This window comes from Nyctereutes procyonoides, unplaced genomic scaffold (assembly GCF_905146905.1).
Source record: "Nyctereutes procyonoides isolate TBG_1078 unplaced genomic scaffold, NYPRO_anot_genome, whole genome shotgun sequence".
Taxonomy (NCBI): domain Eukaryota; kingdom Metazoa; phylum Chordata; class Mammalia; order Carnivora; family Canidae; genus Nyctereutes; species Nyctereutes procyonoides.
Window position 1 is genome coordinate 9,126,754 of NW_026575139.1, and position 15,829 is coordinate 9,142,582.

General features: G+C 56.8%; 1 protein-coding gene across 2 annotated transcripts; it reads left to right on the forward strand.

Moving 5' to 3' along the window:
* Window positions 1-492: 492 nt before the first annotated feature.
* Window positions 493-12,349, forward strand: LOC129496262 (alpha-1-antitrypsin-like). 2 transcript variants are annotated; one of them, XM_055304333.1, is made up of 5 exons: window positions 493-632; window positions 7,154-7,806; window positions 9,629-9,899; window positions 11,133-11,280; window positions 12,104-12,349. In XM_055304333.1, the coding sequence occupies exons 2-5, from the start codon at window positions 7,158-7,160 to the stop codon at window positions 12,293-12,295; spliced, it is 1,260 nt and encodes a 419-aa protein (XP_055160308.1). In that variant the 5' UTR covers window positions 493-632; window positions 7,154-7,157; the 3' UTR covers window positions 12,296-12,349. The 2 variants fall into 2 exon arrangements, with proteins under 2 accessions (XP_055160308.1, XP_055160307.1); XM_055304332.1 differs by lacking the exon at window positions 493-632 and adding an exon at window positions 2,377-2,480.
* The last annotated feature ends 3,480 nt before the right edge of the window (window positions 12,350-15,829 follow it).

Below are 15,829 nucleotides of genomic sequence, written 5' to 3' on the forward strand. Positions count from 1 at the left end.
GAAGCCCAACTCAGATGGGACAGGGCCCGGGACCCTTCACGCTCTCCCTTCCAAATGTCCCAGTCCCTCCTGGGATGTCTTGCATCCCTTCTGTACCCAGCCAAAGTCTGTGACACACATCTCCCTTCACAGACTCTTCCCAGCTTCCATGGGGCTCCCATGGGGCATTTCTCAGGTGGCTCAGTCCTTCCCTCCATGCCCGGACTTGGAAAGCTGCCAAATGCTGGTGCCAGGCCCTAGGCGAGGAAGGTGACACCTGTTACCTGCACTAGCCCTGTGAGCCCAATGTGACCCTCCCTCTTACAGAAGCTCAGAGGAGCTGGGTGACTCGTCAGGGTGGACACAACTAGAATAGCAGATGACAGGCAGGACTGCCTGGACCAGGAAGGGCCGGCTGGCACCCGCCTGGCTACCCACAGCTTTGTGCAAGGCGGCTTCCTGTTCCAGTTCCCCGCCCCTCCCGGACCTGCTGCCTCTGACACCCAGAGCCTCCTTCCTCCAAGGCTGGCAGAGACCTTGCACTGCTCAGGGTGCACACAGAGTCCCAGAGGAAGAGGAGGAGGAGGAGAGGAGGAGGAGGAGGCGAGGCTGCCGTAGGAGGTGTGGAGGCCACCGCAGCACAAGGATTGGAGGTAGAGGGGCATAGGGCACTGCCCTCCCACCAGCCCTGAGCCACCGGGCTGAGGGAGCCAAGCTTGGCAACAGCGTGGAAGGTGGGCCACTTGGCATTGCCTATCCACTGCAGGAGGTGGGAGGGGCAGCTGGGTTCGGAGGGAGGCCATTGTACAGATGGAAACACTGAGGCATGGGGAGAGGAAGAAATGGCCAGGAGGTACAGAGGCCAGGCCTCACCCCCATCACAGCCAAGCTCTCTGAGCTGCTGAGACATAGAGCCCCCGTGAGGAGAAGCCCATTCAGCCAACTGAGGGGAAAGAGCCAGATTGTGGAACTAGGGCGGTCAGGATGGGAGTGGGGGGGGTCCTCCCCGCTCTGAGCTCGTCCCTGCTCCTGCATGGCGGTGGGCCGCATGTACTCCCCTCGCAGGGTCACTGAGAGCACAGAATGGGAGAAGCCTGGGGGAAATTCCTGGAATGCCCCCTCCCCCAGTGACACCAGGGGGACCCGCTGGCACAGGTAGGGCAACACCGTAAAGGGCTCCCTGCACTGAGCTCCCAGGCTCTGAGCTAACCTGGGACTTCAGCATTGAATCTTCACAGCAGCCTGACGAGGGGAGCACCATTGCGATCCTCGTTTTAGAGGTGGGGAAACTGAGGCACGGGGTTCTGAAACCTCTTGTCTGAGATCTCACAGTCAGTGAAGAGGGGAGCTGGGTTCTCAGGTCTGAGCCTACGTGTCCGAAGAAGCTGCAGATCGTTCCCCTGGCACGGTCCCATATTTGGGACCAGGGGAATGAGAGGAGGGATGAAAAAAAGCACTCGGCCACCCCACTAAGTATCTATAGAGGGCCTACCATGCGCCAGGCAGGTGCCAGGGTGCACAGAGAGGGCGTTTTTAAAGAGATCGCCATCAATCTCAACCCTGTACCACCACCTCCCCCACCACCAGTGCCGGGGTGGGGGGGGTACCTGCAGTAGCCCCAGAACAGGGCCGCATTCCCAGGAAAGTTCAAGCAACATGCGGATCGCATGCCTCTGCTGGGAGCAGTAACAGGCTGAGGCTCGCCGGGAATGCAGCCCCGTCCTGCCCAGAGAAGCCCAGAGAGCAGGGCTGAACAGCCCAAATTAAGAGCCCACTGCACGCCCCGCACTTCAGGGAGGTCATGGTGTACATCGCTGACAACCGTGCCAGGGAGCGGGACTTCCAACCCCCTCCGATGCGGACAAGAACACCTCCTGGTTCAGAAAGGTGAAGCAGCTCGCCTGAGCTCACACAGCCCTGCTTTACAGATTTGCCCTCTGACCCCCGGCCTCCATGTGCCAGCCCAGAGGAGCTGTGTCAGCACTGCCCGTGGCCCGTTTTCTCCTCTGGAAAATCGAGAGAGTCTGAATCTGGGGCCAGCTTGGTGACTATGAATGAGCATCCTGGGTTTCCCTGCCTGCCAAAGGAGCTTTAGTTCCCCGCCCCCTCCCGGGGTCTCAGGGGGCGCTCAGCAAGGGGTAGCCTTTGCTGGAGCAGCCACTGAGAGCCCCCCAGGGGGAGGGCAGGCTGCTGTCGCAGAGAGTGTGTGAGTCATGCCACCCGTCTGCGGGTGCAGGACGCCGCGGTTTATGAGCTGGGCACAATGATCCCTTTGGTGAGCTGGACAGAGGGCCGGGCGCAGACGGGCAGGCGGGTGGGCAGCTCGGCGCTGGCCTATGGACTTAGTCCCTGTTTGCTCCTCCGATAACCGGGGTGACTTTGGTTAATATTCACCAGCAACCACCCCCGTCGTCCCTGCGGGTCCACAGCTTAAATACGAACCTGAACCGGGCTCTGTCTCCTTAGCCTTGGTCACCGGCCCCGGCCTGGGACAGTAAACTGTAAGTATGCCTTCCCCTGGGGAGAGCCCCCAGAGAGGCAGGGAGGATGGAACAGGGGAGGGGACAGGAAGAGGCTGGACCCCCTGTCGTCATGGCAACAGCAGCCCTGGAGGTCCCTGCAGGGCCTCCCCAGTACCTCCTGGTGGATGCACCAGCCATCTGGGTGCAGTGTGGAGGTGGGGACCCCAGGAGGGAGCAGGCCTCTATTGGCACAGCTCCTGTGTCCTTCCCCAGTGGGTGGTCACCTGCTGGCCTTGCCACCTTCCCCGTGCTCAGGTGCGTATCTTTTTCCCCTTCTACGGATGAGAAAGATAAGGCCCGGAGAGGGACAGTGGGGAGCCCAGGCTCCCATAGGGACCTTGTGGGGAAGCCAGGTGGCACCAGAGCCCAGAGTTCCAGCCACTCATTGGGCCTCCGTCTTCTGCAGATGCTCCCAGAACAGAACCATGCTGGCCCCAGCCTGTGCTCAGTGGGTCTCTGAGACCCCCATGCACGGTGGAAGAGGGGAAACCCTAGAGGGGGGCCCCATCCTTGGGGCTTTCAGCTGTGCTCCTGAGGCCTCGCTGTAGCCAGCGGGCTGCTGAGCTCCTCAGGTGCGGTCAGCACTGAAGCCTCGTACCCACCTTCTGAGGGGGTTGCCTAGGGTGTTCCCATTTTACAGATTAAAGAAATCAGAAAGAGACGCTCCTAACTTGCCCCAAAGTACACACTGGCCAGGATCCCAACTGGGGTCATCTAGCTCCAGAACTCATGCTCCCAAACCTCTTCCTCCTGCCAACATAATTCTCTGGGGTCTTAGGAGCCAGCTGGGGAATGGGAGAAACCGAGCCAGGCTGGCCTTGAGGCTTCTGATGCTGGGTGACCCTGAACCACGGCTCAACCTCTCTGTCCCCTTGGACAAACTGTAGGCAACCCTTGCCCTCTTTTCCCTCACCCCACCCCCGCCCCCAGCCTTGATCTCTGGGAAGGACACAGTTTTTTCTGTCATCCGTTCTTGGAGATGGGGGCTACAAAGATGATCCAAGCCAAGGCCTCCAAACTCCCACGTGGCGCTCCGAAAGATGCGTAACCATCGATAACAGCTAAGCCTCCCTGACAGCTGACTGTGGTCAAACATTTCTCGGAACTTTGTACATATTTGATTTGCACAATAGCTCTGTGAGGAAGCGCACCCTTGTCATCTCCAGGAGACAGAGGTTCAGAGAGGTCAATTAACCTGTCCAAGGTCACATGCTGCTATGGAATTGTACTCAGGCGTTCGGGCCCCAGAGCTGCTGGCTTGAGCCCACCCGGGATGCTGCCCTCTGCATTTAGCCTGACCACTTTCGAGCGTTTTCTATTTCGCGGTCTCAGGCTTCACCTTTGTAAATGCCAAGCTCTGGAATCAAAATGCCTGGGATTAAATCCCAGACCCGTAAGCAACCAGGTGGGTGGTTTTCAGTAAGTTGCTCAACTTCTGGCGGCTTCCATTTCTCCATTTATAAAATGGGGCTGATGGCCAGTCCCACTCCACAGGGTAAGCATTGAGGGGACATTAGATGAGGCGGGACACGCAAAACACCTGGTGTTTACAGGGTGTGACAACCGTGACAGTGACACTGGTGTTGGCTCAGCACGGGGTTCGCAGCGAAGAGGCAATAAATACACACTCGGAGAATCGAATTCTAATTCCCCAGACTCAAGAGGCCGTTTGTGGCTGAGCAGGGGCTGCCTCTCTGGTCCTTGCAATGTGGCGACTGGCCAGGAAGAGATCTGCCAATTTCTACCCACGAACCCCACCTGTGCACAGGTAGGGAGAGAGCTTCCACACCTGGCAGGGGCCCGCCCACCCATGGCCTTGCTCGTCCCTCACATCTGCCCTGTGAGGGGTTTTTCCTCTGCAGTCGGGAAGCCAAGGCTCCAGGGAGTGAAGTCACTCGCCCAGGGCTACTTGCCCATCCACAGCAGGGCTGGGTCACGCCGGGGCTTATTCAGTGCCAGGTTTTAGCAGGGCGTTGACGCCCCTGTGGCCTTCCCGGACCCTGCTGGCTCACTCCGGATCCTTCATTTTATGCTCACAGGTGGAAATAGAATTAGACTAGGTAAAGGGATGGCTTGCCTCCTGCGCTCCTCCCACCTGCCCTGGACCCTAGCAATGTCACCATGACACCTTCACCCTTTGGGCTTAACCCTTGGTCTGTACACCTCTGGGTGTTTCCTTGTCTACTTTATCAATTCCCGCGGCCTTCCAGAGCATTAGGCTTCAGGGGGTGCAGGGTGCGGTGCTGCCTGTGATAGAAGGGCATGGGAGACCTGAAGTTGTACAGAATAATTGTGAGGCCAGAGGAAGCCAGCGGGGGCTCAAGCCCAATGTGAGGGTCCCTCGGGGCCCAGTTCTGACATTCACAGAGTCTGGGACCAGAGGACTTGCCTGTCTCTGGAACGCTTGCAGTTCAAGTGGCAGGAAAGCCAAGAGTTGCTCCCCACTTTGTCACCGATTTGCTGTGTGGCCTTGACAAGGCCCTCACCCTCCCCGGGCTTCAGACTTTTTACTGTAAAAAGAAGGACGTTAACATCCACCGAGATGGATGCGGCCCCTCCCCAGCTCAGCCAGGCCAGCAGCCCTCAGAGACGGGGGGCACCTCACCCCACCGCCCAACCCCCAAGAGGAAGTCTCCATCTATCTTGCTCCATTAAACCCAGATACCTTCTAATTGAGAATCCAACATTAGTGCAGGAGAAATTCACTGGGGTCCTCCCCTACCTCGACTTCCACAGCTGGGGGACCAGGTCCCTGGACAAGAAGATGCTTGCCCACGGCCAAGGTGGCCCCACCAGAGGGCCATTTGCAGAGACCCAAATCTTGGCCTCATGATCTCTGAGCCCTGCAAAGTTGAGGGGTTTCTGCAAACCACAGAGGCCAGTGCCAAACCCGGCAGGGAAGCGAGGAGAGGCCTAGGGACATGGGAACATAAAGAGCCAGTGTGAACACTGACCGCTCTGAACCCACTGGCTAGTTTCAGAAAAAGATAAACATGTATTACGCAACGTGTGGTGTGTCATGTTTGGATCGTTTAGAGGCACGAAGGCCAGGGTGGCAAAGACAGACCAGTTTTGTGCTTCATCTTGTTGTCTTATTCAGAAGAAACTTTTAAAAGTCTGCAAGGATAGACTTTCTTATTTCTGGCTTCTTCCCCTCGGGTTTTCCAATTCCAAAGGCAAGGATTCCTTTGTCCTTGTGTTTTACTAAAACAACGAGTTTAGCTACGTGAGAAACAGCTCACCACGTGGCTGCGGGCTCACTCTCCAGTGCTCGGGTCTCAGTTTCTCCATCTGTGCAGGGGAGCAGGTTGTACCTAGGGGGTGCCGACTGGTGGCCCCTGGCGGGCGCACCCCTGGAGTAGAGGGAGCTCTGAGCGCCAGGGCGGGCTCTGTGGTGCTGTGGGTGACACGGACTATGACCGGCCTGCTCTAGCTGGTTCAGCCACCAGCCCTGCTGCTCCCTCTTGCGTCCCTCCCACCCCGAACCATGGGACACACGTTCCTCCCCTGCCTGCCCACCGCGGGCTTCTGCTTTGCAACCCCCACCAGCCCCTAGAGCCCATCAGCGTAAGGTCTGGCATATGGACCTATTTCATGAAATTCTCCCCATACCCTCACTTTCTATGTGAGGGAAAATGAGAACCAGGGAGACCAAGTAGCTTGTCCGGGGTCGCGTGGCTGCTAGTGACAGAGGCCACATCAGAACGCAGGACTTTCTGAAGAAAAGAGATGTTTTTCGACTTCCACACCGCGCCCCCTACACACAATCACACAACCCCCAATATACTAGAGGAATCAATTATCTCTGCTGCCCACACCACTGCCAGCCCCAGAACTGGGACAGAGGTAGTGACAAGAATGAGCCGGTAAGCTGACTGCAGGGTCTGCAGCCCATTCGTGTGGCTGAGGCCACAGATGCATGTGGGGATGTCTTTCCGTGCGGATGAAACTGCTGAGGGCTAAGTCTCACCACGAGTGGTGAGTGGGGACAATCCTGCAGCTCCGTGTGCTCTGGCTGTGTGTCCCTGGGCAGGTCTTACCCTCTCTGGGCTGCAGCCTCATGTCCATTCAATAGGAGGAGTCAGTAGAAGTGTCCCCTTTCCATATCCAATCTTACCTGAGCCTGATCTGGTCTGATTCCTGGGTAGTCGTGCACCAGTCTCTTATATTCATTGTGCCTCAGTTTTCCCTTATGTAAAACAGGGGCATGGTGCTTGCGCACAGGGCAAGGGCCACTGCAGGTGGTTGTATGGCCGTCAAGAGTGTGAACTCCCACCACCCAGATGGCCCGGGTCTGTGATTCTCCTCCTGCTACTTTCCTGCTCTGTGGCCTTGGGCAGGTGGCTTAAACCTCTCTGGCCTTCGGTCTCCTCATCAGTGAATGGACAACTGTCCCAGGTCATAGGTCATTACAAGAGGGCAACGAGATGAGACGGCGCAGTGCCTAGAATGGGGGTCGGCATGTGGCGAGCCCTGCAAGGGCCTTGCTACTGTTCTGTTCTGTGATGAGGACGTAGGAAAGTGCTTGGCCGGGGCGCAGTAGAGGTTCAGCAAACTCTGTGTTCTACATAGTGACAGTCAGCGGCTGGGGGACTCACCGTGTGGCCTGACCTGGGCGTGGTGCCCCTTCTCTCTCTCTCTCTCTCTTGCAGGACAATGCCATCCTCCATCACCTGGGGCCTCCTCCTGCTGGCAGGCCTGTGCTGCCTGGTACCCCGATCCCTGGCTGAGGGTCTCCAGGGAGATGCTGTCCAGGAGACGGATGCACCCCACCATGATCCTGAGCACCAGCCAGCCTGCCACAAGATTGCCCCCAACCTGGCTGACTTTGCCTTCAGCTTGTACCACCAGGTGGCCCAAGAGTCCAATACCACCAACATCTTCTTCTCCCCCGTGAGCATCGCTACAGCCTTTGCGATGCTCTCTCTGGGCACCAAGGGGGACACCCACACCCAGATCATGCAAGGCCTCGGTTTCAACCTCACTGAGAGATCAGAGAGGGAAGTCCACCAAGCCTTCCATCAACTCCTCAGCATCCTCAACCAGCCAGACAGCCAGCTGCAGCTGACCACCGGCAGCGGTCTGTTCATCAACGACACCATAAAGCTACGGAATAAGTTTTTAGAGGATGTCAAGAACCTGTACCACTCAGAAGCCTTCTCCATCAACTTCAGACACACTGAAGAGGCCAAGAAACAGATCAACAATTATGTGGAGAAGGGAACCCAAGGAAAAATTGTGGATTTGGTCAAAGATCTTGACGAAGACGCAGTTTTCGCTCTGGTGAATTACATTTTCTTTAAAGGTAAGGTTGCAACACCGGCCTGAGCTATTTCCCACAAAAACATCCAAAAATATTCTCAAACACCCAGTTGTGAAACTTTCCATGGTAGTGCAGGAAGAGTAGGACAGTGTGTCTCTGAATGTGTTATTCAGTTTCCCACACACAGCCACGTCATACTTTCCATGATCACCTAAGGTCAGGTGATGATGGGTTGGAAAGTCAAATCATCATTTAAAAAAAAAAAAGATTTTATTTATTTATCTGACAGAGAGAGAGAAGGAAAGAGACCCAAGCAAGAGGAGTGGCAGGCGGAGGGAGAGGGAGAAGCAGACTCCCCTAAGAGCAGGCAGCCCGATGTAGGGCTTGATCCCAGGATCCTGAGATCACGACCTCAGTGAAGACAGATACTTGACTGAGTCACTCAGGCATCCCAAATTGTCATCGCCTCTGCAGGACTCTTCAGAGCCTTTAATGTCCTACTGTGCATTGTCAATCCCAACCAAGGAGGGAGGTAAAATAGGCAGCTTTAGCAGAATGTGGGAGGGAATGAGGTTGCTTAGATCATGTCTCTGACAAACTCAATGCAGTGGAAGGAGGGACAGCTTTGGTTCCAATCCTTTCTCTACCGATTATTAGCTGCGTGACTGTGGGCAAGTCATTGCACCACTTTGAGGTTCCAGCTTCCTCTCTGCAATAAGGGCATGATAGTACCCTTGTTGTCAGGTTTCTGTGGGGACTGAACACCTTACAAGGAACACGGGATCTCACGCTCACACAGCAGGTGCTCAGCTGACCTTGAAACCTAGCCTGGCCTCCTCCCTGAGGGATGGCCATGTGGGGGGCCTGGGAGACCCAGAGGGCACTCTGAGGTAGAGGAACAGGGGCTGGGGCGGGGAAGGGAAGAGCAAGGCCAGGGCAGCCTCCTTCACTGTGCGGGCTCCTCACTCTGGAGGCAACAGGATGATGGAGAGCCCGGGGCCAGGGTGTGCAGGTCTCTTGGCTCTGCTGGGGGGGCTTCTGGAGGGTCTGGCCCCTCTCCAGCCTCAGTGTCCATCTCTGTCCAATGGGAGAGTTGGGCGCAGGGGTCCCCGGGGCACCCTCCCACTCTGACTTGCCCAGACAGGGGGTTCTCTTGGCGTGGGGGTCGGGGGCAGCTGCCCAGGCACCTGAGTCCTGAACGGTGGTCCAGGGAAAGCCTTGGAGTGGGGGCGAGAGGGATTCCCTGAATGACAAGAACCTCCCACAAACAAGGGACAGGGGACTCGGACGGGGAGGTGGTCAGGGTCAATAGAACTGAGGCCAATAATTTTCACTTAGAATCTCCCAAGTCGCCCTCAAATTAGTGAGCACAAAATACAAATAAAAATGCTTGCTCCGCACATCCAGATGGGCATCCCTTAGCCTCTATAGTGTAGGCATTCTGGATCCTACTCTGGTCTTGCACTATTCTCACAAAAGTCCTTCAGCAGACCATTCATCGTAGCCCCGGTTTTACAGAACCTGCTTTACAAACAGGTTCAAAGAGAAGGATCTCGGCAGGAGGCTCAGGGCTTCTTCTTCTTTTCTTTTTATTTAAATTTATTTTTTATTGGTGTTCAACTTGCCAACATACAGAACACCCAGTGCTCATCCCATCAAGTGACCCCCCTCAGTGCCCGTCACCCAGTCACCCCCACCCCCCGCCCACCTCCCCTTCCACCACCCCCAGTTCGTTTCCCAGAGTTAGGAGTCTCTCATGTTCTGTCTCCCTTTCTGATATTTCCCACTTATTTTTTCTTAATCCCACCATCGTATCCAACCCTCCTCCCTCCTCCGGCTGATGCCCACCCTCCCTTCTCTGCAGGCAAATGGGAGAAGCCTTTCGAGGTGGAGCATACCACGGAGGAGGACTTCCATGTGGATGAGCACACCACGGTCAAGGTGCCCATGATGAGCCGCCTGGGCATGTTCGACATCCAGCACTGTGCCACGCTCTCCAGCTGGGTGCTGCTCATGGAGTACGTGGGCAACGCCACCGCCTTCTTCATCCTGCCCGATGAAGGCAAAATGCAGCAGCTGGAGAGCAAGCTGACCAAGGAGGTCCTGGCCAAGTTCCTGGAAAAGAGACACGCCAGGTGATCCTCAAACTGGAGGACGACCCGGGAGCAGCCACGGCAGGCCCGGCCGGGGTGGGGGGGAGGCTGGACCCACACCCGGGGGCCGCACCACTGTGCCGACCCTGTGCTCCAGACACGGGCCCGGGTCCCTCATGCGGCACAGGGCTCCAGGCCTGTTCCTGGGGGACTCTCTGCCCCACCAGTGGGCACTGCCCCTCCCCTGTCCCAGGACCAGCACCCGGGGAACCGAGAAAGGGGACATGGGCTTTGGGGAAGGGGAGCGTGGCTGTGGAGTTAGAGGACGGAGAGCCCAGGGCTAGACGGGGAGGGCCCGCTGGGACCCGGCTGGAAGAGCAGCGGCCCAGTGTACGTTCGGGGGCGCCTCGAGCAAGGTCTGGGTTCCTCTGTCACTAGACCGGGGCGGTTTGATGAGGTCCCCGGAGTGAAGCAACACAAGAGCCTGCAGACCGGACTAGTGCACAGCTCGTAGCCGTGCGGCGCCCAAACCCCGGGAATGCTCTATCGTGTGTGCCCCACAATGCACTTGCACGTATGCATGAGGTGGATGATCACAGAAAAGGAATCAAAGACATTGCAAGTAGAATGAACACAGTTACTATCCGGAAGGACGCACAATACACACGCACACACACCAGTGAATGTGAAAATACAAGGAGCATAAGTTTACCCTTGAAATAGCATTTGAAGACCTCTCCTACCCCCAGCCCTGCCCCTCAGCCCTGTGCTCCCTGCACCAAGGTTGAGGAAGGAGAACCAGGTGGGGCACAACCCAGATCCGGTCACGTCAAGCCTCCTCCTCACTCTGGAAGACCCTTCTGGGGACCACACATTGTCCCCCCGGGAGGGGGCAGCTGAGCTTTCAGCCCCTGCACTCACACATGCCTCACTGAGCAAATGTCCCCTGAACCCTGTACCACACCGACATTCCCCCCGGAGAAGTCCTGGTCTGGGGGCACCTGACCCTGCAGGGCAGTGTGCTCAGGGCTCCCCAGGGGAGTGAGTGCCTGGAGGGCTGCTCAGAGGAGGCAGGACACAGCGCCTGAGACTTTACAGGACAAGCCCACCCCTGTGCTTCTCTGGCCCCAGGGGCTGGAGAAGCTAGAAATAGGATAAACCCACACACACCCCAGTCCTCGTGTGGACAGGGAGAGGGGCCGCTGAGCGGGAGAAAGAGCCAGAAATGAAGCACTCAACGTGTGAAACCCCTTTGCTTCCCAACCGTCCTGACAGGTCTGCCAGTTTGCGCTTGCCCAAACTGTCCATCTCTGGAACCTACGATCTGAAAAACGTCCTGAGCAAAATGGGCATCACCAAGGTCTTCAGCACTGAGGCTGACCTCTCTGGGATCACTGAGGAAGGGTCCTTGATGCTGTCCAAGGTGAGTTGTCGCCAGGTGTCCAAGGACACAGCTCATAGGGGGTCTGGGGGAAGGGACAGAGGGACACAAGCACACCTGCAGACTGAGGTCCCCCAGGAGGCCGTTGGAGCCACTCAAACAGGAGTGTGGGCAGGTGACCCTGGAGGAGGTGGCCTCAAGAGCTTCTGGCATTTTGGGGATTTCCTCTGTGCTTGTGTCACTGACCCTCTGTGTCATGTTTGGCCAGGGCCTTCCCTCCTTTGAGCCTCCATGGACCCGTATTTACAAAGACAGGCTTGGGCTCAGGGATTTCAAAGGACTTTTGTCCCCTGTGTCAGTGACACCAGGAGCTATTGGCCAACCATTGAGTCTGAGTTAACGAGGGATTTCACCTAGGGAGGCCATTTATTCAGGAAAGTTGCAGGTGACCAAAGACACAACCACAGCTCAATGGCCGGCTGGGATCTGAGTGCTGGTGTGGACCAGGCACAGGGAAGGTCCCCCTCCGAGTCCTGGGCCCCAGGACACTAGACATCTGAAACTGGAACCGAGACAGGAGCCATGGGGACGAAGGGCAGGGAAGTCTCCCTGCTGAGGCTGTGGGCTGCTTCCCAGGGAGGCGGTGGAGGCTGGTGAGGAAGGAGAGTGAGGGTCGGCCGGAGGAGTCAGGAGAGGCCTGGGAAGGTGGTGAAGGCCTGTGTGCCTGCAGGGAGGGAGGCCGTGGATGGGGAAGGACCTGCGAGGAGGGAGAGAGGCCTGAGTGAGCCCCTCCCTGGGCCCTGCTTCCAGGCCAGGGAAGGGGAGCACCCCACTCAGATCAGGCTACTGTGCTCCATCCCCACAGGGGCTGCACAAGGCCGTGCTGACCATCGACGAGAAAGGGACTGAAGCTGCGGGAGCCACCTTTCTGGAAGCCATCCCCATGTCCATGCCGCCCAGTATCGACTTCAACAGGCCTTTCCTCATCATCATTGTCGAGAGAGACACCAAGAGTCCCCTCTTCATGGGAAAGGTGGTGAACCCCACCCAAAAGTAACTGCCTTGTGGGTCAGCTCCCTTCCAGATGCCATTAAAGAGTGACCCATCCCAAGCTCCAGTGTGACGTGTGACTCCTTCAGCCCTTCATGTCTTGAGTCTCTGTCTCCAACCCCAGGAGGCGAGTGGCAGGGGCAGGGGCAGGGGGGAGGTCCCAGCCATCACTGTGCACCTGCTGTCTTATTCTGTATGAGGCATCTACACTGTCCGGGTGCCCTGCGAGGCTCGGAGGAAGGGTTGCCTTTGCCCCAATCACTGTGGAAAAGCTCTAGGCTCGAATCTTACCTGGGAATCCCCAAGGGGCATGGCAAGGGCTCAGATACCAGCCTGCAGCTCCCGCCTCCACCAGCCTCCTCCTCTTGCTAAGCTCCCCAGGCCCGCTGTGTGCAGAGTGACCCCCCCCGAGAGCCCCTCGGCCTGCAGGGCTGCCAGCACTGACCACGAGGCTGCCTCCCTGTGGCTCCCAGAGCCTTCAGCTCACCTGGGGGCTCGGAGCTGCCCCATCTCCAGCCATAAAGGGATACTATTCGGTCCCCTTCTCATCCCACCCTGTCACCTAAGCTAAGCTTGGGCTCCCACCACTCAAGGGTCTTTCCTGCCAAAAGCTAGGGTTGATTCTTTTTTTTTTCTTTTAAGATTTTATTTATTTATTTGACAGAGAGAGAGAAAGTATGAGCAGGTGGGGAGGCAGAGGGAAGGGAGAAGCAGACTCCCCGCTGAGCAGGAAGCCCAACATACGGCTTGATCTCAATACTCTGGGACCATGACCAGAGCTGAAGGCAAAGGCTTAACCACCTGAGTCACCCAGGTGCCCCGCCAGGGTTGATTCTTCCTGGAGACTTTCTCCATGGGGCTAGGCTGGGAATACACATCTTCCGTCTTTGTCCTTCCACCTCTGCCCAGGGACCTTCAGACACAATACAGGTCTTCCACTTCCTCTTCTCTCCAGGTGGGTCTCTGGGTCCTGGTCTGCGTCACCTGCTCAGACTCATCCCGAACTGCCAGCCCCACCTCCCAAGACACTTACCCTGTGTGTCGTCTTCTTCCCAATCATGTGGCCAAGTTGTGGCTCTGCAGTTATTACAATGATTTCATGGTCGTGGGAGGGGAAGTAGGCCATCAGCCCCACTAGCCCTACCTGCCCTCCCTTGGCTGAGCTCTGACAGGAGACATTTTTCATCTTGCCTTGATCCTGCCCCGTGGCCCTCCCCCTGGTCCTCAGAGGGAAACCACAACTCCCACACCACAGCTAGTGGCCATCCCAGGAGCAGCCCTTTCACTAAGGGCCATGTGGCTCTTTCTCATCCTACAGAGTCCCCACTGAAGGGTTATTACGGTGGTCAGGAGGTCCTGCAGGAACCCAGCCCGAGGGAGCCCTTGTCCCTGGGAAGGACTGCCCCATCCCGTAAAAAACCAGTAATTCCCACCTAAGTCACTCATGGGGGCCGAATGTATATCTACACAACTGGGTGGAATCATATGATATTTAAATTATTTATTTATTTATTTACTTACTTACTTATTTAATATTTAAACCTTTGAAGTCAGAATGTCCACATGTGTGCAACTCCACATAATTCAATATAATGGATAAAAATTCAGCTGCCTCCCAGGGAAGTCTAATATCGTCCAGATTTTTCTCTGGCTGGACACTGCGAACCTGCGCAAGTTCCATGCCTGAGACAACCGTTGTCAGACACCTGGAACGAGGCCAGAGTGAGAGCAAGTTCAGAGTCGGCAGCGTCCCAGCTGTGTGACGTTAGCAAAGTCGCCAAGCCTCCCTGGGCCTCGGCATCTTCGTCACGGTTAAACACCCATTTGGAGTTGGTGTATGCTTCCAAGCAGGGACTCAAAACACCCTTCAAAGGGGAGCAGAGCCAGGTGCCGATGAAAGGGACGACATTGGTGACATTCATGAGCTCCCCTGTAAGCCTGGTGCCCTGCAAGGCTAAGCAGGCATTTTCCCATTTCCTCCTCCTAGCAGCGCTGTGGAGCGGCTCTGCTCTCATGTGCCCATTCTCCAGAGGAAGAAACTGAGGCTCAGAAAGGCTGCCTGTCTTGCTCAAGGTCACGGAGCTAATAAGTGGCAGAGCTGGCTTTGGGAGCGCTACTTGTCCCTGCACACCCCACCGCATCACCCACGCTCCCTCCCAGACAGCCACAAGCTAGATTCCTGCCCCAGCGTGAGAAATGCTGGGGGGCACAGCCACCTGCCGAGGACACCTGCACAACAAAACACCCTCTGCCCCGAGGGAAAGCAGCTGACTCATGGGAGCCCTTCCCACCTGAGGTTGAAGAGCTCACAGCCTTCAGCAAACAGGCTGCATCCCACTGCACACACCCACACTGGGGAGGGAGGGAGCACATGCAAAGGCCAGCTGGACCCCTGGAGCCCAGGGAAAGACCAAGAAGGTGGATGCGCGGAGGGCACTCACCTAAGAAACCATCATTCCACTTCGGAGAATGGCCTGCAGTTACATGTGTCTGGGCTCTGGTGGCAGAAACCCAATTCAAGTCCCCAGGGGGCACTTGACTGGCTCCTGAGAACCAACAGGGTCCATTCCCGGGTGGGCAAACCATCAAGGAAGCCTTCTGGTAAGAGGACAGGAGAAGCCTCTGCTCTGCCTGTTCTTTGAACTGCATTCACTGTCTAGGCTGACCCTCAAGCCGTCCTGAGCACAGGCTACAATTCGTTATCCCCCATTTATGGACAGAGGTTAGACGATCTGCCTGGCACAGGCCCAGAAATCAGGTGCCGTGCTCAGGCCCAGGCTGTCCCGTCCATCTCAGATCTCAGGGGCAAGTCCAACCTCCCGGTCCACACTGGATGCACCTGTCTGGCCTAACGCCAGCTGAGGCATGGTGGCCAAGGGCTCTGCCCAGGTGAGCAGGTGCCGGTGACTCTCAGGAGGCAGGGTTGAGTCCCCGGGGCCCAGGGTAACAGGGGGACAGACAGTCCTGCAGGGAGGGCCTGGCCCCAGCGGGGCTGACGGCCAGTGACCAGGGATATTTGTTCTTAGAAGTCAAAGCTGCCTTTCCACGACAGGTGCCCACTCCCTGTGCTGGAAGTCACTTCTGCGCTGTATTACTCGGGCCGCATTTCAGGAGGGCTGGTAAGAGCAGAGTAAAAGAAATCGCTCTGATTGCTTACGCACATGTCTGACTTCCTCTGACTCTTGATTTGGGGACAGAAAATCAGCAGAGGGATGAATGACAGATATTTGCACATTTTTTTCGGGAAGACCTGAGCTGGGGGTCAGATGGCCTTGGGATCTTGTCACGACTCTACCACAAAATAACATGCCCTGGGAGCTGGGGAAGTCACCACCCCTCTGGGAGCCTCGCTTTTCTCACCAGTAAAATGGGAGCACTAAGGTCCCAAGGGTCTTGATATTCTTCAAGATACTAAGCACCTCAGGGCAGCCCAGTGCAGATCTTCCCCATGATTCTCCTGAGCCTCGGCACTTGGCAGGTGCCCGTCACCTCCTTTCTGTGCCCAGACAGACTTTGGAGCCCAAAGGACATGGACTCCAGC

Excerpts from the sequence above, each read along its gene's own strand:
- LOC129496262 (XM_055304333.1), top strand. The coding sequence starts at position 7,158 with ATGCCATCCTCCATCACCTGGGGCCTCCTCCTGCTGGCAGGCCTGTGC. Across the intron at positions 9,900-11,132 it reads CTGGAAAAGAGACACGCCAG|GTCTGCCAGTTTGCGCTTGC; the intron begins GTGATCCTCAAA and ends CCGTCCTGACAG. Across the intron at positions 11,281-12,103 it reads GGTCCTTGATGCTGTCCAAG|GGGCTGCACAAGGCCGTGCT; the intron begins GTGAGTTGTCGC and ends CCATCCCCACAG.